The sequence below is a fragment of the Xiphias gladius genome, chromosome 9, assembly GCF_016859285.1.
Source record: "Xiphias gladius isolate SHS-SW01 ecotype Sanya breed wild chromosome 9, ASM1685928v1, whole genome shotgun sequence".
Classification (NCBI taxonomy): Eukaryota; Metazoa; Chordata; class Actinopteri; order Istiophoriformes; family Xiphiidae; genus Xiphias; species Xiphias gladius.
The window spans coordinates 19574683-19595226 of record NC_053408.1 but is presented as its reverse complement, the minus strand read 5'-3'; the positions used below and the strand labels follow the sequence as shown (position 1 = coordinate 19595226).

The 20544-nt window shown below is 43.1% G+C and overlaps 1 protein-coding gene across 1 annotated transcript; it reads right to left on the bottom strand.

Annotated features, from left to right (window-relative positions):
* Positions 1 to 2660: 2660 nt before the first annotated feature.
* Positions 2661 to 19529, bottom strand: hs3st3l (heparan sulfate (glucosamine) 3-O-sulfotransferase 3-like). The gene is made up of 4 exons (XM_040135968.1): positions 19356 to 19529; positions 16849 to 16901; positions 4606 to 4835; positions 2661 to 3049 (listed from the first exon to the last, which is right to left on the bottom strand). The coding sequence occupies exons 1-4, from the start codon at positions 19527 to 19529 to the stop codon at positions 2661 to 2663; spliced, it is 846 nt and encodes a 281-aa protein (XP_039991902.1).
* Positions 19530 to 20544: the final 1015 nt, after the last annotated feature.

Here is a 20544-nt window from a genome sequence, read left to right as displayed (position 1 = left end):
AACGGTCCCCCTTCGGCCAACACTCTACCATCCACGACCAGAACAATCTGATGACTCTGAGTCTCTTGGCTCGCTGCCTGATGGATTTTATTTGATGGAGGGGGAAATGTACAAACTTGTTAAAACCGTGTGTCCATGACTTCCAGCTGTAGATACATATTACTGGGCAGCTCATGCTAATTATAATACGATACTCATACTATATATTGGAGGAAGTGTGATGACACACTTCCTCCCACGCGTGAACCAAGTAGCATTAGGTAGCTGAAAACACACGTCGTCAGGTGTTATTCCCTCTACTACATCAGAATTCAGTGTTTTTTTGTGTCTCGCTGTGGAGGACGTGCTGCGACCGAACCGAGATAAGGGATTGCAGCGGCGCAAAGGGGGGTGGGCCTGAGGGCTGCTACCTCGCCCACAGAGGAACAGAAGATGTCGTCACGGCGTAAAGGCTGGTGGTTACATGGGTGGAGGAGGCCTGCAGGCCACGCTGAGTGCCTTTACTCACAGCGGCATGCCTGGGATCGAACAGCGAGCTCTGCGCTCACGACATTTTAACGGCGGCGATGCCGTCTCGCCATCTAATAACTGCTTCAGAGGAAACATGTAGCTGCCTGTGCAAACTGCCAAAACTTGTCAATGAGAGGAGCATGCCTCTTTTGTAGCTCTCATTGTTAATATTTACTTGATAATGGATACTTTTCTTATGTACTCGCAGAATTATATTGATGGAGAGACTCAGAATAAGATCGTTGTTATATATATTACTTTTAAGTACATTGGAAATGTGTATCATATTTGTGTACCTTATTTATTTGGTCACTTCCAAATGAAATGTATTGCAGACAACTTATTAATTCCGGCTCAGTTTAAATACCATGTCATCCCCCTGGGTTGCAGTGAATACCGAAGCATGGATTGTTGTCCTTATGTGTGTGTCAGACTTCTTTACAGTGGCACTTTTTTGTGTGGTGTTCTCGAGTTACATTTTTGTGGACAATGATTTGCAACCTAATATAAAAATATGAATAAAACTTTCTATGAGAAAATTTAATTTAAAGAGAAGTGAGGAGGGTATATGATAATAAAGCAACATGTTTTTACTTTTGTCTTCTGCTGAACTTTTCTCCAAAAGTTTCATCCATTGTCCACAAGAGGGCACTGTTTCCTTACTGTTACCCACATGAGCAGAGATGATTTTTCTCCCTCAACCCAGCACCGACGCACATACAGGACTGGAAATAATACATTGTGGTCTGCTACAGATTTTATTCTTTTATATTAATTTATCTTTTTAAAAATTAAAAATTGCCTGAATAAACGGTATAACCAAACTCAGATACTGTGCGTCATTAAATTCATTTCATCATTCACATTATTAAGGGAGCCCCAGACACCTTATGAATTTATTTGCAAAGCAATTGCACTAATGTTCTGAGCTCATATTCAACATAAATCCAAACCTCACTCATTAAGGCTAATTAAGACCTTAAAATACCAGCATTTTGTAGGAAACAATGAGCAAAAAGGAAGTGTGAGATAGAAAGGTCTATGCTTAAAAATACCTTTATTTTTTTATGCTTTCAAACTAGTGCAAATACATGCAAATTGAAAACAAACCACCCTGTAAGCAGGCCCTCACAGTAACACAGTAAAGCCTGAAAGCCTCAAACATCACATCCAGAGAAATGGCCGTTGACAGGTCGACCCTCTCCTATGGATTTGACCTGCTCTCGTTTTGGTTCTCCTACAGTGGTCCCTTCACTCGAGGTACAGTGTGGCGGTTTTGCACTCGGAATGCGAACCTAAGCCTGGGCACATACTGTAAACGTGCCAGCAGACAAAGAGGCGAGTGATCCACACCAGTTCCCCGACATCCACTTATCCACATTCATTATTCAAGAATACAAAACCACTCAGTCAAATCTGAGCTCATATAAAGATTCTCGTGCTCAGCCCCCTCTGCTGCTCGCCACATAAAAGATTCATCCCCCCTTTTTCGGGGAACAATGCTTGGGGAACGACATTCAATATGTATGCATTGATTGCCCTTAAATTCTTAACCAGTGAGACTGAAGAACAAACAGGTAGAAATAGAAAGTTATGGAAATTCAGGAATGTGAAACTACATGGTCTGTTCTGGGTTCGTTGTGCCACTACAGCCTACCGACTAGAGGATTAAATTGCAGACCAGAGACACTCAAAGCTACAACTGTGTATTTCACCAATCAACTTTGAAGCCGTAACCTAAAGCAACCACAGTCTTATGACCAACGTGCACATGGATGCTTTATTTGACCCCCTGGGGCAGGAATAGGTGTCCTACCAAACCAGGAAGCTGAGAGATGACACCCGCGTTACATACCACAAACTGGTAAAACCTCTTTTACTGAACATCTATGATATACTGTATAAAATGACGCACAAACACTTGAACAAGATAAGTGACTGGTAGAGGTGAATGTATGGACACAGGGTTTTTTATTATCAAGTCTCTGAGATGCAGCCCTGCTGGTCAGAAGCCGATAATTGGCCCTGTTTTCTGGAGCTTTTGTACTCTGAGTCTTTGCATCTTTGTCAGTCAGATGGAAAATGCACAGGCTTCCACCAAGAGCAGTGTAATTCTAACAAAAAGCCTCCGGCTCCTCATAATCAAAGGGTCACTGCCATCCAAAGTCCTGTCCCGCCATCTGATAGAAGCGCTGGTTATGTGGTTTGTAGAAATCCCTCAGTGTCTGCATCACCTCCGGGTCGATGGACGCGTGCGTCCTCCCTTTTGTCTTCCCCAGGCAGTGAGGTTTACTGCTGCCCTCCGGCTTCTTCAGGCAGGGGAAGCCTTTCGTTTTGTTGAAGTAGAAGTGCTTGTCCGTGACGATCCTCTGGAGGCCAAGAAAGTCCTGGACTTTGCCCAGTTCTCCGGCCGGGTCGGAGATGAGCCTCTCCCCGCTGACCAGGTGGATCTGAGTCCTGGGGAACCAGGCCAGCCAACGCTCCAGGTGCTGGGCGTACAGGCCAATCCACAGTGGGCTCCAGAGAGAATCGATCTGACCTAGAGACAAGAAGACATATTCCAAGGCTCTTTAGTCAAAACCATCATTGCTATTGTCACTGTTGTCTCAGATCCTCATAGAACTTTTACATTTAAGCTATAATCCTTTGGCCATTGGCCTAATCCAGAGGCCTCAAAGCCTGAACACTTTTGCAAATCTATTAAAAAGGAAACACTATTCTTCTGGAAAAAATGAATTTAAATGATTTCAGCATAAAGCTGCAACATAACGAAATATGAAAAAAGTGCAGGGGTCTGAATACTTTCTGAATGCACTGCATTCTTTGTCTCCCTTTGATTTGTGGGACAATCATGTTTAAGTTTTGGAAGTACGCTTCCGACAATGTTGGGGCTGACCATGGAGTCAGTGAGTCATCTGTGGGCTACATGTAGGATTTCTATAGCCTACATTTGTTTTTTCCTGTCTGCAGTGCACCCGTGGATGTACAGACAGCTCTCGCTGGATTACTTTGATACTGAAGAAGACGCACAAGGAGAGTCATGAGCTGTGCGCCACATCCACTGCTGCCGCTGCAACTGCTGACCACGTTGTCAAGCAGGACAAATCAGTCAACTACAGCAACTGGCTTCCTGTTGCTTGCACCTGTCCCTTTCACCGTACGCAGCGTCTTTGCATCACATCGATCCCTCTGCTTCCCCGCTTCAACTCTCCCGAGCTCCCCCGGGGAGGCGCCCCACGGTTTGAAAACTAACCCAGCCCAGTCCAACCACGGCAGGGACAAAACAGGTACCAGAAAATGAAAAGAACACTGAGAGACCAGAACCTGTGATATTGACCTTTATTTATCAAACTGATAAAAGTGAAATACTGAATTTAAGAGGCAGATAAATGCAAAAATCTATCACTTTTAGTGCTTAAGAATAAAAGGTGTTCATCATTCATCTCATGTCTTAAGAATGCTCTTATGAGGTTTTTGAAGTTTAGACCAAACCCTGGTTGACTGCAATACAAAAAGAGAGGTGATTACACACCGCCTGAGACGTGTTTTGGAGTGACTGTAGAATATGTCATTGGTTATTCCCCTTAAATACATCCGTTTGATTAATCATGTGATCACTTGAGAGTTGCTCCTAAATGTACCTCTTACATGTCACTGTAAGTAGCAGTCAGCTCCTTGATAAATGTGTCCGATCGCTCCCACTCAGCAAATAATACATTTGTTAACTCCTAAACTGGCTCTTTGGAGCGTTCCTAAGCGTACTTCTTAAAAATGTGATAAATACAGGCCCAGGTAGAATATCTATAACCCTTCTAACCTCATGGTTATGATTTGTTTCATGCTGCTCGTTTGCAAATTTGCACTTGAGACTTACTGTTTGCTGTATGCTGATCTGTGTTATGTCTTTTTCTGTTTTTGCCTTTGTTTGCTTGTGCTCAGTGAAGAAAAAAAGAGACCGCCGCGTAGAAAAAAGCCCCAGGATCAGGCCAACGTTATGTATGAGCAGCCAGGAGTGCAGGTTTGTCTATTTTATGTAATGCTGTGTTGAGTACTACATCAAAAACCTTGAAGTCAAACATCAGAACCATTCCGTACCTGTGGTGCGGTTCTTGAAGGCCAGGCTCTCAAATGGAGGGATGTCGGGCGTCTTGGAGATGATCTGTGTGTAGTCAGAGATGGCTCGGGTCACGGGGTCACGGACAACCACGATCAACTTCACATCCTGCGACATAGCGTGGACGCGTTCTGGCGTTTCCACGGTAACAAAGTAGCGAGGCGTCTTCTCCATAACAATCTGGCCGTCCAGGGCTTTGGGCATCATACTTCTGGAAGTGTAGGAAAAAATATGCTCACTGCAATAAACAAATTACTGGCAAAATATCAATGGAAGAGCAGAGTCAAATATTGTCTCTCTGTCATGAGCGATATATACAGCATTTCAGTTTTTTATCAGGTTCATTTAGTGTCCGGAGCTACGTAAGAGGGTTACTGTAGGCTGCTACAGACTCACCTCAAAATTAATGAAGGTGTCAACCACTTCAGCTCGAAAAGCCTGGTTAGTTTAGCTTAGCATAAATTCAAAAACAAAGAAGTGCTTTTTCCAAAATGTTGAACTATTAGCTATTAGCTCTGCTTTAAAACTTTACAGCCGATTATGGGAGAATTGAGAGGGAAATTAATCCCGGAAATCAATGATTCAGCTATTTGCCTGAAAAGGTGGGTAAACTGTGTTTAACTGAGGTTACGCTCTGTGATGCACACAATGATCAGAAACGCACAGACACACACTCTGTCATACAACCCCCATAAGTCCCTCTGACACACTTCATACTCTGACAGGCTGATCAGTGAGTGTCCATACAGTAGATCTCCAGTGATCCTGACAAACAGGTGATCGCCATGCTACACAAACACAGGGGTCTTTGCTTGAATGTGTCTTGCTCTGTTCACCTCTAGCTCCACACCAGAAGCCCAGCAGATGGGACTCATTTAGAGATAAATGACTTCAGAGGCCCCACAGGACCAGCTGGGGACTCAGGGACATCTGCCGACACACCTGCCACACACCTGACTGACTGACTGAACACACACAGCCTCAGCAGCATGGTCATACACTGAATCAGCTTCTCGGCTTGTTTGAATAGAGCTTAATGAGCCATACCAGTGCGTTTACACATTTTATCTCTTAAACTACATACCATGTACTCTTTATTTTGCTTACCGTTTTTGATTTCATGAGGTACAGTTTTAGATTGTTAAATGTATTTTCCTCCCCATTTCAGGCATCTATTGGTTTCCATTCATTTCTATATAGTATAAATATTGCTTACACTTTAAAAAAAATTTTGACAGTGATCATGTCTGCTTCATTTTTGTCGACGTTACATTATAAAGTAGCTTTGAAATAATGCAGTTTAAGTGCAGATTCTCAAAACGTTTATGTGATGAGCAAACTCAGTTCAAATTTGGTGTTTACGATGATGGATTACACAATTTAGGCAAGTTTTAGGAGTTTCCTGATAGACAGATAGCTACTCTTCAGCCTTTGGTTTCCATTCATTTTCTTAGGGTATGAGTAGCAATCAATGGTTATCTGGTTGTCTGTAAGACACAGAAGTATGGTTTGCAAAATTGTTGCTGTAATGTAACATGTACATACAGTCCTGGTTGAAATGATTGGTACCCCTGAATGTTGAGTACAGAATTTAGAATATCATTGGAAATAAATGCAAATGAACCAAATGACTATGAAACTTCTTGATAACATTCTGAACTGGTGAACGGGGATTTCTAGATCTTTGTCGATTGCCTTGTAGCCTTTGGAATTGTTAAGTTTTTTGATAATAGCATTTTTGATACTCTCAGACAGCTGTCTTCTCCTTCGCATTGTGAAGAAGACACTGGGAACAATCAGCTCCTTATTATCCAGTAAATCCACCATTCATTGGTTAATTCAGGTCAGGTGAACACTGGAAATTGAGCACAGGTAAGTCTTATTTGTTTTTAATATTTTTGAGGAAATAATTGAAATACATCAAATGTCGTGCATATATTTTATGTCTGTATTTTCATTTTTCTATATAAAAGGATTTTGTTGCATGTTATTGTTGTTCAGTAACTTTGGACATTTTCGTTAAATATTTTGGTATACAAAATTGGTTAATCTGCATTTATTTCTAAAAACATTCTAAATCCTGTATTCAAAATTCATGGGTGCCAATAATTTCAGCCAGGACTGTAATTTGTTGTAAATGGGAAAAAACTACTGGTTTGGTCCTTTAGGGTTTAAATATCAGATTTTAACCCCCAAAATCTCTAAACAATCACAAAGATTTTTTCCAGAATTTGACTCTTTGGTCAATCAAATCATCTAAAAATTTACAGATAAAAAAATAAAACTTTATAACAGACTTTATACCGACTAGTAGTGCATTCATTTAGGCATTAAATAGACTTAATTGATATTTGTTTTTTGCTTTTTGTTTTTTTGCTTTTTGTTTTTTGGCGTGGTAGGTTTTTGTTATTGTTCTTGTTTTTTTGTGTGTGTTTGTTTGCCTTTTGCGCCACTTTCGGGCATTGGAACAAGCTGTCAACACAGCACTGACATCTTAAAGTGGCTAACATGAGCAAGCGGTTGTGTTCACATAATGAGTGTATGTCCAATATTCACTCTCCTTTTAACTCTCTTCCTTTCCCATTACCTTTCACATTAAAAAAAATTCATTTAGTCATTTTTTTAATTTTAAATTTTTCACTAACGCAGCTTTATGTTGTTCATATGGTGTTTTTATCACCATATAACATGGGGCTGTAAAAGAAGTGTAAAATTTAGTTTTGTTGTTTTATTTTTTGTTGTTGTTCTTCTCTCATAATAAGAAAACTTATGAGTGAGTGCTAAGGTGCCCTTGTTTTTTTATGTAGTCTCCTATTTTAGGGATGTATTTGAAAAGACAGTCAATGTTCTCAAGGAATTATAAATGAGAGGGTAATAAAAGGAGGACAAACAGAAAGAGACCAGAAGGGACACAGAGCTGATACAGTGAGGACAGGATGCTCCGACTGTCCTCTGGTATTGGCTCAGGTTTCAGATGCGCCTGCAACATGACCTTCTGTCAATACATCCACCTCCCAAACTGGCCCCACTTTTATGAATCTGACAAATACACACACATACACACACACACACAGTGATTTTATTTGATCTGATCGGTTTCAGGCAGCGCTTACCACCACTTAGCCTGAAGACTTCCCTTTTAACTCCAATACCCTGAGCAGGAGGAGCCGCACAGTCTGTTACACACACATGCACACACACACATGGAGGCACATGGGCACATACACACACACTGCAATACAAAAACATACTGTCATTATTCACTCATTAGTCCTGCAATTGCTATCATGCTTCTAGTCTCCCAATGGGCAATCTTTCACAGTCTAACACACACACACACACACACACACGTATAAAAAGACACATAAAACAAAAACAAAAAAAACAAATTACACATGCACACACATACACACAAACACTCTGAAGACATAAAGGGTGGGTGTGGTTGATTTTTACCAGACCCTTTAAAGACTGCGTGTGTGTTCATCCAGAGCATTTGCTAGAGTGTTTTAAATGAAAGGGGTGGGTGGCTGATGAAGGAATGATGGGAGTGGATACAAACGTGCCTCCATTAGCAATCTGTCTGTGAATAGCCTCAGAGCCAAGAGCCCCATACCATTACCTAAGCACAAAGAGCTAATTACTGCTCCTAAGAGCACCATCAAAAGAAAAGATGTTTTATAATATGAGTCCACTATGAGCTTTGCACAGATTCACTAATTGACAGACAAAATAGCCGTTAGTTTTTCTAATAACTAAATATGCCCTTATCCTACTTTTGGAATAGAACACTCTGGTATCCCAGGGATATGCCTGTTACCTCACTTCAATCTTTATCCCTGAATAAATGCAGACTGTTTTAATTATGCAACATTTTCTCAGAGTCAGAATGAATGTGATTGGTTGAGTTGAACATCATCGGGCGGAGCCAAAGAACAGGAATTTTGCTCAATAAATTTGTGGAATAATGTTGGTAGAAATCGTGCATGAAAAGTTAGACAAAATAGTATGAAAGGGTTAGATGTAGATTTTTGTTTTCTGACTCAGACTTGTGCTTGGGATTCTTCGCCGGCAGTGTAATATTTTGGTATTCATTGACTGGATGTTGAGGAGCAATTCAACATTACACTTCAACCATGTGCATCCTCAGCGTTGTGTAAAGCAGGTAAATATGAATTTCCTTTTTCATCTATACTTTATACTGTGAGGGATTGTCAGTCAGTTCAACTTTATGTATACCTTTGTTTTGACAAATATGTAATAGTTGCCTTAGTTAATTTTAGCACCACACTTTGTCAAGTGTTGAGAGTAAGTCATCGGCTTCCAATATTTTCCTTTATGATTTGGTGCATGTAGTTATTATTATGTTAGCTTCATTACCCCCAGTTTTCATGCGTGGAAAAAAACAGAGTGAATGAATACATAATTCTTTAAGGCTTGAATGTGTGATTGCTTTGTGTGAGTTTAGTTTAGCCTGCTTGGCTTTATTGCCAAGGTCATGAATGAAATGATGCATAAAGAAAAATATAAAAAGGAATACAGTTTTTATTTTTTATTTTTTTTTTTTTTTTGCTTAACAAATCAATGTAATTTTTTTAAACTTGTTTAATTCATTTTGTAACTCTAGATTTATGGATTGGAAGAGGAAAAATGAATAATTGACCTGAGCACCTGAGTAGTTTTCATTTCTGTCCAAACTCTGAGTTTACAGAGTCTGAGGAACTTACTGTACACCAGTGGTTCAACTGGCATCTGATTGGCCATTGCTGCATCACCACCAGCCTCCTGGCAATAACGGCCACTGACTTACTGTTGTCAGTAAGTTACATACGTTTTCTGCTAAATTTATCCAAACTGGGGCACGTTACACTGCACTGTACTGTAGACTTACAATATGACCGTGCAACCTTGGTTACTATACACTTGATGGGTAGAATTCTCCAAAATACGTCGAATGGTTAAAAGACAACAGTGTTGACTGTTGGTAGAAGAAAGACATGAACCACCAATGCAGAAGACCAATGTTGATGTGTTTTCTGGTGAGAACAGCCACAGGGGGGTTAAAGTTCTTGCCCACTTCTACCAGGTTGATTCCCAGCTTAGGTAATTGTTGGTCATGTTTGTTGGTGGGGAAGCCAGTGAGGGATCTTTTCCTTGTTATTACGCTAGTGACTCCCAGTGGTAGACCTGTAGTGTCGCGGGGCGGGGGTGAATATTAACATCCCAAGTGTTAGAGCTTCGTACTAGCAGGTGAATAGAACCGGCTGGCAGCACCATGTGTTAAAGAGCCAATCCCTCCAAAAAAAGATAGCTAAATTAATTGGCAGTTTAAAAACCCTGTTTTAGCAACATCCTTACACTGCTCATTTACTACTGAGTGTGAGATCAAACATCCAGTGTGATGAACACAGGGATTATCCAGAAGCTTATAATAAGCCTCTGTTTGCCTTTGAGGGACCTCTCTTTTGTCGTCCATTTCCCAATATTTCAGCAGGCCTCCCTGGTGAATTACCTCAGGCCAGCCAAGGCCACTGGCTATTGATCCTATGGGGGCTTAGGCTAAACACGCGTAGGCGGGTGTGGATGGTGTAAAACCGGGAACAGCGAGATTGTGCATAGTGGGATGAGTGCAGTATGATGGTGTGTGAAGCAAGAAGGTGTTTGTGTAAATGTAAGGGGACAGACAGAGAATGGTAATGCAGCACTGGGCCTCAGCTGGGACCAAGAGTGGCAGGTGGAGACTGGGGGAGCCAGGACTCTCTGGAGCCCCATCAGTAGCATGTTGTATCATGTGATCTGTGTGTGTGTGTGTGTGTGTGTGTGTGTGTGTGTGTGTGTGTGTGTGTGTAATTGTACTTCTATCTTTGGGAGACCAGAGAGAAGTACAAGTTATATTGAGTTAATTATCTTATGGAGTGAGGACATTTTAGGAAAGTGAGGACACTTTGGATGGTCTTCACTTTCTAACACACCTTCAAAGGGCTGTTTGAGGGTTAAGACTTGGTTTTGGGGTTCAGGTTAGAATGAGGTTTAGGTTAGGGTTAGGGTAAGGGTTGGGGTTAGGCATTTAGATGTGATGGTTAAAGGGGTTATATGTAAGTTTTTTTCTATTGCTACATAGCCAACATTAGCATTAACAGCCATTTACTTAACAGGCCTAGCAGAAACATTGCATCTGCATTAGACTTCATTCCTTTACTCCCAAAGGGCTTTCTCCAGAAGTGGAAAGAAACACCAAATCTTGTTTTGCTTCTATTTCTATCACTTCTTTTCTTCTACCGAAGTTAGCATGCTAACCAGCTAACACCCAGGTTGGCCTGAAGAAATAGCACTGCTCAGAGGGCACACACACAATGATGTCTGTAGCTCTTGGTAAGCACCATCACCACTAACCGCTTCCAGCAAGAAACAACGTTCGGTAGCAGAGAAAACTTACAAATAGAACCTTTAAGGTTAGGGAAAGGGGCTAGGGAATGCATTATGTCAATGAGTGTCCTCACAAAGATAGAAGTACAAGTCTGTGTGTGTGCTCATCACATGTACAGCAGGAAATATGCAAAGGGGTGGGGCATTTAAGGGTGTGTTGGATCAAAGATGCAAAATCTGGTCTGTTTATCTTTGATGTTTGATCCAAGGGGGAAACAACAGCCAATCAAAGAGCACAGGATTGACTGTGTTCATAATATACACCTGACTGTTTATTTATGAGTCAAATATGAGATTTGAGTGTGTCTTTGTGTGTCTATATACATGCATGAGTATGTTATTGGGGGACCGCTCATCCATTTCCTCTGTATAGGACCATTAAGAAGTCAGTCCATTGTGGCTGTGCCCTGTCCACTTCCAGGAGACATCCATCATAGAGCCCCCCCACACACACACATGCACACCCACCACCACAACACTCCCCACCACCCCCTCCACTTTCCAAACCTCAGGGGAGGGCCTTAATGAGGGCCAGATTGCCCCACCCGTCTGGGCCTTATGGTGATCACCTCCACCTCCAGTACTGTACAGGGACAGGACAGACCACACCTGAACCCCAGTTAAGCAAACAAAAACCTAGCGTGGCAGCCAAAAATCTGTTCTTAAAGCTTTAATTACGTCATAATTTAGCATGGTGTTTCACAATGCCAAAACATGCCAAAACACTAAGATTATAAAATATTTGATACCACTTACTTTCCCTCTTGCAGATCAGCAAATCTGATTCATCAGAAAATCCGCATTTCATGTTTGTTGCTAATACCCGCCCACTGAATCCTGCAGAACATCAAATGTTTTGGCAACCATTCTTCTGTGATTTGCATGGCAATTATATTCCATTGTACAATCACAAAAACACAAGTAGCACCATGTGCTGTGTCACGGCAGGACAAAGCCGCCAATGTATGGGTATGAATTTAAAAGCCTCCCTTAACGAGTTCAATATGAATTGCAAATGAATCAGTGCCATCAGAGCAGCTGACTCTGAAAAGATGGAGTCATTTCGTCCCTCCCTTCTGCCAATTGTATATCCTGAGAGGCATGCTGTCTCAAAATTAATTCAAATTCATTGAGGGCCTCAGAGATAGACTTTAATGTAGAACACTTTTTTAATTCCTTTGAAAAATCACCCAAACATATAAGCTAAGGAACTTCTGCCTACGCATCTATGAATATGGCAGCTTGGGAAAATTCCCTCCATGCAAATAGGTTAAACGACTCTCTAAACTAATAAGGCTAAATAGAAAGTGGTGCTCAGAGGAATAGAAAGAGTTTGTCCATAACAGAACACAAGCATAACAAACTCAAAACCAAAATAAACACAGAAAACTTGACTGAAACTCTTTGCGTTGGCCACAACGATTCCCAGGCTAACAACTGCCCCTTGGCTAATGCTTTTTGCCTATTTCTTTGCTAGTCAGCATAGAAAGAGACAGGAAACATGGGAAGAGAGAGGGGTATTGGAATTCAAAGGACAACAAAAAAGAACTCCAAGAAATTTCAGAAGATTTGAGTCAGCCACAGATGTGAGTCTCACATGCACGAGCAAAAACGATTTAGTTAGCATATTGGCTGTGGTAAAATGGCGCATGTGTGACTCACGTCTAGGGTTGGCTCAGTTCGTGTAGTGACCAGCCTCAGTCTTTTACCATGATGTCATGTATGCAGTCCTCGTGTATATTTAAGACCATTTTACAGTTTTCTCTTCGTAAAATGAATCATGTCCAAACAATTCGCCTGGAGACAAAATTTTCATCAAACACAGAATTTTAACGTTAACATAAGGCTACAGCTAGCTACAGCTGATGTCCATGATAAATGTCATTGAGGGCTTGATAAAATGTACAACTGTCCCCCAGCATGAGCCACCAAACATAAAGCTCTTAGCTGCTTTTTCTTAAGTGCTATGCTCTCTGATGTTTTTGAGAAATGTGACTAGCTAACGGGAACAGCAAACACTGACAATGGAGCGTCTGAGGTTAAAGCTGTGCTGGAAACTCAGAGTCAATTATGTATCGATAAATCTCGCTGTACCTCAAGAACAAAATACAACCAGCCCCGCTGTCTGGAGGACGGGGCAGTCTCCAGACTGTGACAGAACCTGAAGAAGTCAGCATTTACACATAAATACACACACACGCACACACACACACACACACAAGCCCAGCTCTGGTGAGCGTCCCCCAGGTTGAAGCAAAGGTCAGCGGAGATGTGTGAGGTTGTGGTAACACTGAGGTCACCCTTTAACCCCTAGCTCACCCGAGTCTTATCTCTTCAGCCTCTATTCCTCCCTCCCTTTCATTTTGTACCGTCCACCTGTCATGCCATCTTTCACCAAGAAACCATCAGGAGTGAGATGTGAATTTCCAGCTGAGTAATTTTAATGGATTCCTCCAGAGATACAGAGAGAGAAAAAGCTGTGTGCAACATGACCCCTGTGTGCCTATGCGGGGGGAATATGCCAATGTAGGATAAAGCTTCCTGCTAATTGTAACAGAAGCCGAGCTGACCAACACTAACCGCTCTAATGCCGGAGTCAATCCAAGGTCAGAGCGAGGAGATAGAGCTATCGATCCCAGACAACACAGTAAGGAGGAAACTTCCAGCCCATCTCTTCCAGATCCAATCTCCGCTCCAAACGCCATTAGTGGATCTTTGTCAGAGGCTCTGATCTCAGTTGCCCTGGTGAAGCTAAATGGTATTTTACTCTCAGAGAGACGAGGAGCGATTCTGAGGAAGATGCACTATATCTCATTCTGTTTGATTGTCTCTGATAGGGTTTGAAAGAAAAAAGCAGCTACACAGAAATGTATTGTCGACTCAGAGAGCGCCACAGCTGACCCCCTCCATTTGCTTTGTGATATGAAAGCAGACTATTGCCTCAAGAATAATTCTGCTTTATTACAACCTGGGCCTTATTTTGTTCCATTTGGTCATAATTCATATCCATAATATTGACATTGTACTTACTAAGCAAAACGCTGAAGTAAGTAGAATGTGCAACATCCCTAAAAAGAAAACCACAGGCAGTCAGACAGTCACACCAGGTTTAAACACCCAGGTTAGCAAAACTGTGGAAGATAAATCAAAAATGAACAATATATTTAAACTGTCAGTCGTAAACATCCATCGCAGTTTGGAAGACTCTTTTCGCACCACTACGACACAAGGCGAGGGTCGAGTGCCAGATGGTGACAGCCAAAAAGTAGTAAGCTACTTTTTGTTAGCCTTCCCAGGTTGCACTGTAAGAACAAAGTTTGTTAATCAACCAGCTGTTTCTTTGTTCTTTTACTGCTGTTTGGTTTTGAAAAAGCAGAGCCCACTCTTCATTAGCATTCAATGCCAAAATTCCCAAATGTACAGACAATGGCTCTGAGAGAAATAAACTAAAGTTAGATTTGGTTCAAGCTAAAATCCTTTACAAATATGACATTATACCCTTTATGACTTTGTAAAGTCATAACCAAATGCAAATTATTTAGATTTTAAAACACATTCTAGGATCCATTCAATTGGTATACTTTACTTCCCAATTTTTGTATCACAGAATTTTCTCTCAGACGTTCACTGGCTCTGTTCAGAATGTCTGTCCGGAGAATATCTGACAATGACGATTGCACAGCTCGATGCCACTGTAGTACAAAACACAGCAGACTTAATTTTCAATACTCAATTCCTACTGAAATGTATGCAATGTAATGTTTTTTTAAATAGAAGCTTTTACAGCTTGCACAGAAAATAGCGGTCAGTCAGCAGCAAACATGCTAGCCGATTAGCATATCACTAGCATTAGGGCTACTTCAGCGAGCAGGTTGTAGCAGTTCGTCAAGAGCCTCCCATGTCAGTTTAAAGACCAATTTCTGGTTCAACTTTGACCTTTAATTTGGTAAGTGTATGCACAGAGTTTTCCCGTGCAATGAGAGATTATTATCAATATTTCAGTAGTGCTTGCTTTTAATTTTCCCTCCATATGAAGTGGTTTAGTAATCTGGCTAAACTGTCTGACTGCTCATGTTTCTTTTGCCCCATCAAACTATGTTGTAGGCATGTCACTGTTTTCCCAGATCTCAGCTGGTACTGTGGTGAATGCTTTCATAACAAATAGAAATGATGGTCAACAAAAGAAACTAAGAGCTAAGTTGCAATAAACCAGAATTATCCTCTAAGGTAGAAGAAAATATTCTGAGAATTGACTAACGGGTACACATTTTAATTTTAAAGTCATTTTGCAACTTCTAAGTATTTTTCTGTTGAGCAACCAAAACAAAGACACATTTCCTTTGTCGGTCTGTGTAGTCTGGGTGTGTTCTGTTTGTTATGAAGTGGTGAGAACACATCATTAACTCCCAGTGTAAAGTGACCTGGAGTCAGAGGTCAATTGACAGAGCTGACAGCGATGTCAAGTGGCTCGACATGCAGCGAGCCCCATCTGGCCCGAGGGGAAGACGTGACAATCTGGTGTCACATTTGCATCACCTGGTGTAACACACAGAGAGCCGAAATGCTGCATGCGCTGGCAGACAGGACGGGCTACAGAGGCTTTCCCAGTACTTCCAGATTTTATGAATTTTCTGGCTCTCTTTTACATCCCACAGCTCTGACATGATGGTGTGTTCTTCTGTCTGTGTGTGTGTGTGTGTGTGCGTGTGTGTGCGTGTGTGTGCGTATGGTTGCGTCAACATATCGAGACCATCCAGGGAGCAGAAATTCATCCTGTCACTTTATCTCTGTCATAGGTTAAATTGTTGCTGACATGCCAAACAGGCTCCCAGAGCTGAGCCAATGCCACTATTGAGCCCCAGTAATATACTGTAAGCTGGTTAACTGCATGCCACACAGGCCAGATTTGGAGGCATTTTTAATCTGTCATATTTGGAACAGTATGTATGTCTATAGGGGCACCCACTTGCAGTATAAAAAAGCAGAATGAAGCCCAGAAATCTGGAAATCCGGCTGTGCTTAAAACGTTACCATTCCTTTATGTTCCCCCAAATTACTTTCAACTAGTTGAGTGACTTGAATCATTCAAAACTGGTTCCCCTGAATCCCATTCATGTGTGAGTGCTCTGAGCATTTCCAAGTTTTCATGGAACAGGCTGACAACAGAGCTACATGACAACAGTAACATCTGGCTCTGGCTCCAGAGATGATTACTCGGCTGCTCTGTGAGAACTCATCCTGCTAGGCCTGACTCTCTCTCCTTACTGTACACACACACACAGCGAGCACTGCAGGCACACACATGCACAGATTGGCGTAGCCAGATGGCAGAGTCTCTTTGACTGTCACCTAAACCTCTGTGGAATAGCTGTGGATATGTTTGGGTATGCAAACAACACAAAGAGATTCATTTCTTCTGGTGGAAGCGGGAGGTTCCTAATTGGCTCTCCGCTTAGTTTGCAGTGATATAAACACTTCCTATTCCACAACCATACAGAAGGCAGGACTCAAGTGAAAGTCCATTATTTAATTGACAAGGAGTGTCCATCTCCGAGTTTTTTTCTTCAAGCTCTAAATAACATTTTGTAAAACTGAAAAGACCTGCAAATGAAGTGAGAAAACGTGGCTCTCTGCCAGGAGGGAGAGATGTACATTTCAGCCAGAGTAAGACAGGTTTTCTCTTGAATAGAGATGGTGAAGATTATAAAAAGAAAGAAAAATACGGAGTAACTTTTGAACACTCAGTGGTATATTCAGTGACTTTACTGAGTTGGATTCCCTGCGTAATGTGTGCGTACCTGTACCAGTCCAGTCCCCGTGCGTAATGCCGGTCGAAGAAGTGGCATTCTTCTGTCTGTGTGTGTGTGTGTGTGTGTGTGTGTGTGTGTGTGTGTGTGTGTGTGTGTGTGTGTGTGTGTGTGTGTGTGTGTGTGTGTGTGTGTGTGTGTGTGTGTGTGTGTGTGTGTGTGTGTGTGTGTGTGTGTGTGTGTGTGTGTGTGTGTGTGTGTGTGTGTGTGTGTGTGTGTGTGTGTGTGTGTGTGTGTGTGTGTGTGTGTGTGTGTGTGTGTGTGTGTGTGTGTGTGTGTGTGTGTGTGTGTGTGTGTGTGTGTGTGTGTGTGTGTGTGTGTGTGTGTGTGTGTGTGTGTGTGTGTGTGTGTGTGTGTGTGTGTGTGTGTGTGTGTGTGTGTGTGTGTGTGTGTGTGTGTGTGTGTGTGTGTGTGTGTGTGTGTGTGTGTGTGTGTGTGTGTGTGTGTGTGTGTGTGTGTGTGTGTGTGTGTGTGTGTGTGTGTGTGTGTGTGTGTGTGTGTGTGTGTGTGTGTGTGTGTGTGTGTGTGTGTGTGTGTGTGTGTGTGTGTGTGTGTGTGTGTGTGTGTGTGTGTGTGTGTGTGTGTGTGTGTGTGTGTGTGTGTGTGTGTGTGTGTGTGTGTGTGTGTGTGTGTGTGTGTGTGTGTGTGTGTGTGTGTGTGTGTGTGTGTGTGTGTGTGTGTGTGTGTGTGTGTGTGTGTGTGTGTGTGTGTGTGTGTGTGTGTGTGTGTGTGTGTGTGTGTGTGTGTGTGTGTGTGTGTGTGTGTGTGTGTGTGTGTGTGTGTGTGTGTGTGTGTGTGTGTGTGTGTGTGTGTGTGTGTGTGTGTGTGTGTGTGTGTGTGTGTGTGTGTGTGTGTGTGTGTGTGTGTGTGTGTGTGTGTGTGTGTGTGTGTGTGTGTGTGTGTGTGTGTGTGTGTGTGTGTGTGTGTGTGTGTGTGTGTGTGTGTGTGTGTGTGTGTGTGTGTGTGTGTGTGTGTGTGTGTGTGTGTGTGTGTGTGTGTGTGTGTGTGTGTGTGTGTGTGTGTGTGTGTGTGTGTGTGTGTGTGTGTGTGTGTGTGTGTGTGTGTGTGTGTGTGTGTGTGTGTGTGTGTGTGTGTGTGTGTGTGTGTGTGTGTGTGTGTGTGTGTGTGTGTGTGTGTGTGTGTGTGTGTGTGTGTGTGTGTGTGTGTGTGTGTGTGTGTGTGTGTGTGTGTGTGTGTGTGTGTGTGTGTGTGTGTGTGTGTGTGTGTGTGTGTGTGTGTGTGTGTGTGTGTGTGTGTGTGTGTGTGTGTGTGTGTGTGTGTGTGTGTGTGTGTGTGTGTGTGTGTGTGTGTGTGTGTGTGTGTGTGTGTGTGTGTGTGTGTGTGTGTGTGTGTGTGTGTGTGTGTGTGTGTGTGTGTGTGTGTGTGTGTGTGTGTGTGTGTGTGTGTGTGTGTGTGTGTGTGTGTGTGTGTGTGTGTGTGTGTGTGTGTGTGTGTGTGTGTGTGTGTGTGTGTGTGTGTGTGTGTGTGTGTGTGTGTGTGTGTGTGTGTGTGTGTGTGTGTGTGTGTGTGTGTGTGTGTGTGTGTGTGTGTGTGTGTGTGTGTGTGTGTGTGTGTGTGTGTGTGTGTGTGTGTGTGTGTGTGTGTGTGTGTGTGTGTGTGTGTGTGTGTGTGTGTGTGTGTGTGTGTGTGTGTGTGTGTGTGTGTGTGTGTGTGTGTGTGTGTGTGTGTGTGTGTGTGTGTGTGTGTGTGTGTGTGTGTGTGTGTGTGTGTGTGTGTGTGTGTGTGTGTGTGTGTGTGTGTGTGTGTGTGTGTGTGTGTGTGTGTGTGTGTGTGTGTGTGTGTGTGTGTGTGTGTGTGTGTGTGTGTGTGTGTGTGTGTGTGTGTGTGTGTGTGTGTGTGTGTGTGTGTGTGTGTGTGTGTGTGTGTGTGTGTGTGTGTGTGTGTGTGTGTGTGTGTGTGTGTGTGTGTGTGTGTGTGTGTGTGTGTGTGTGTGTGTGTGTGTGTGTGTGTGTGTGTGTGTGTGTGTGTGTGTGTGTGTGTGTGTGTGTGTGTGTGTGTGTGTGTGTGTGTGTGTGTGTGTGTGTGTGTGTGTGTGTGTGTGTGTGTGTGTGTGTGTGTGTGTGTGTGTGTGTGTGTGTGTGTGTGTGTGTGTGTGTGTGTGTGTGTGTGTGTGTGTGTGTGTGTGTGTGTGTGTGTGTGTGTGTGTGTGTGTGTGTGTGTGTGTGTGTGTGTGTGTGTGTGTGTGTGTGTGTGTGTGTGTGTGTGTGTGTGTGTGTGTGTGTGTGTGTGTGTGTGTGTGTGTGTGTGTGTGTGTGTGTGTGTGTGTGTGTGTGTGTGTGTGTGTGTGTGTGTGTGTGTGTGTGTGTGTGTGTGTGTGTGTGTGTGTGTGTGTGTGTGTGTGTGTGTGTGTGTGTGTGTGTGTGTGTGTGTGTGTGTGTGTGTGTGTGTGTGTGTGTGTGTGTGTGTGTGTGTGTGTGTGTGTGTGTGTGTGTGTGTGTGTGTGTGTGTGTGTGTGTGTGTGTGTGTGTGTGTGGGTGTGTCTTGATCTCAGAGTTTTCTGTCAGTTCCGACTCGCAGCATCCAGTGAGGAGATAGACCAGGGAGAAGCAGAGGATGCTCAGAGAGGAAGCGATGGTGACCCGGTGGAAGAGCCGCCGCAAGTCCGCGCTGGTAAGGTGGTGATGGTGGTGGTGGTGGTGAAAAGTTGCCATCCCTCAGAGATCCATGCGGGATAAGGTGCCATTCTACCACAAGTTCAGCTCACATCCCGTCATACTTTAACGCCGTTAACACACCGTCAACCCTTGGAGAGTCTCTGTCAGTGCGCTCTGCTGCTCTCCTCCTCCTTCATGCTGTGCGCTCTGAGCGCATTGACCCCCCCACCCAAAAACCAGCCAACCAGCCAGCCTCAAATAAAACAGTGGAACTAGTTTTTGCGTGACATCCAGGGTGTGCGCCCACTTACTCACCCACCCAGGCAACGTGGGGAGAAAGAATAGCGCTCTAATACCCGAGCCGGCACGCTGCGGGGATCTTTCTCTCTTCCCTCTCCACAGGATTACTCTGCGTCTCTCCACAACGGCTCATCTCACGGGGCTTCGCATCCAGGGATCTCTCTCTCTCTCTCTCTCTCTCTCTCTCTCTCTCTCTCTATCCATCCATCTATCTGTGTATCGCGCTCCCTCTCCCTCTCCGTAGATAACTTTGATTGGAGGGTCATGGCCTGAGGCGCTTTTAATTCCAGCAGGCTATTATTTTTATTAGGGAAACTGGGGTGGGATGGATCCAGTGCGCATATCTCATATGTTAGATTATCTCACATCTGCTTTGTTGATTGATTTATATGGTGCCATATATTGTGTTGCATTTAATAATATTACTTCTATGATAAATATGTCCATAGAAATCAGAAGCATCAATCATCAAATCAGTGGATCCAGTGAGTGCTGGCTGGAATTGAACCACCAGTACATAAACAAGTAAGGGACATGGTGCGATTTGGAACTGGGTTTATCCCATACAGCTGACACTCTGCACTCAAAGACCCGATCACATAATTGGCTTAGTCGTCAGACAGTATTAGACCATATGGTGCAGTTGCCAATAGATAGCTGATCCTGACTCCAAAGGGCAGTCTGAGTAAAGCCACGTTCAGGCATCATTCAGAAATGTCTTGACATCTTAGAATCACACCACAGTGTGAGATACAGTGATTCCACTTGATTC

Excerpts from the sequence above, each read along its gene's own strand:
- hs3st3l (XM_040135968.1), bottom strand. The coding sequence starts at position 19,529 with ATGGCAACTTTTCACCACCACCACCACCATCACCACCTTACCAGCGCG. Across the intron at positions 4,836-16,848 it reads CGGGGACTGGACTGGTACAG|AAGTATGATGCCCAAAGCCC; the intron begins GTACGCACACAT and ends CTACACTTCCAG. Across the intron at positions 3,050-4,605 it reads CTTCAAGAACCGCACCACAG|GTCAGATCGATTCTCTCTGG; the intron begins GTACGGAATGGT and ends TCTTGTCTCTAG.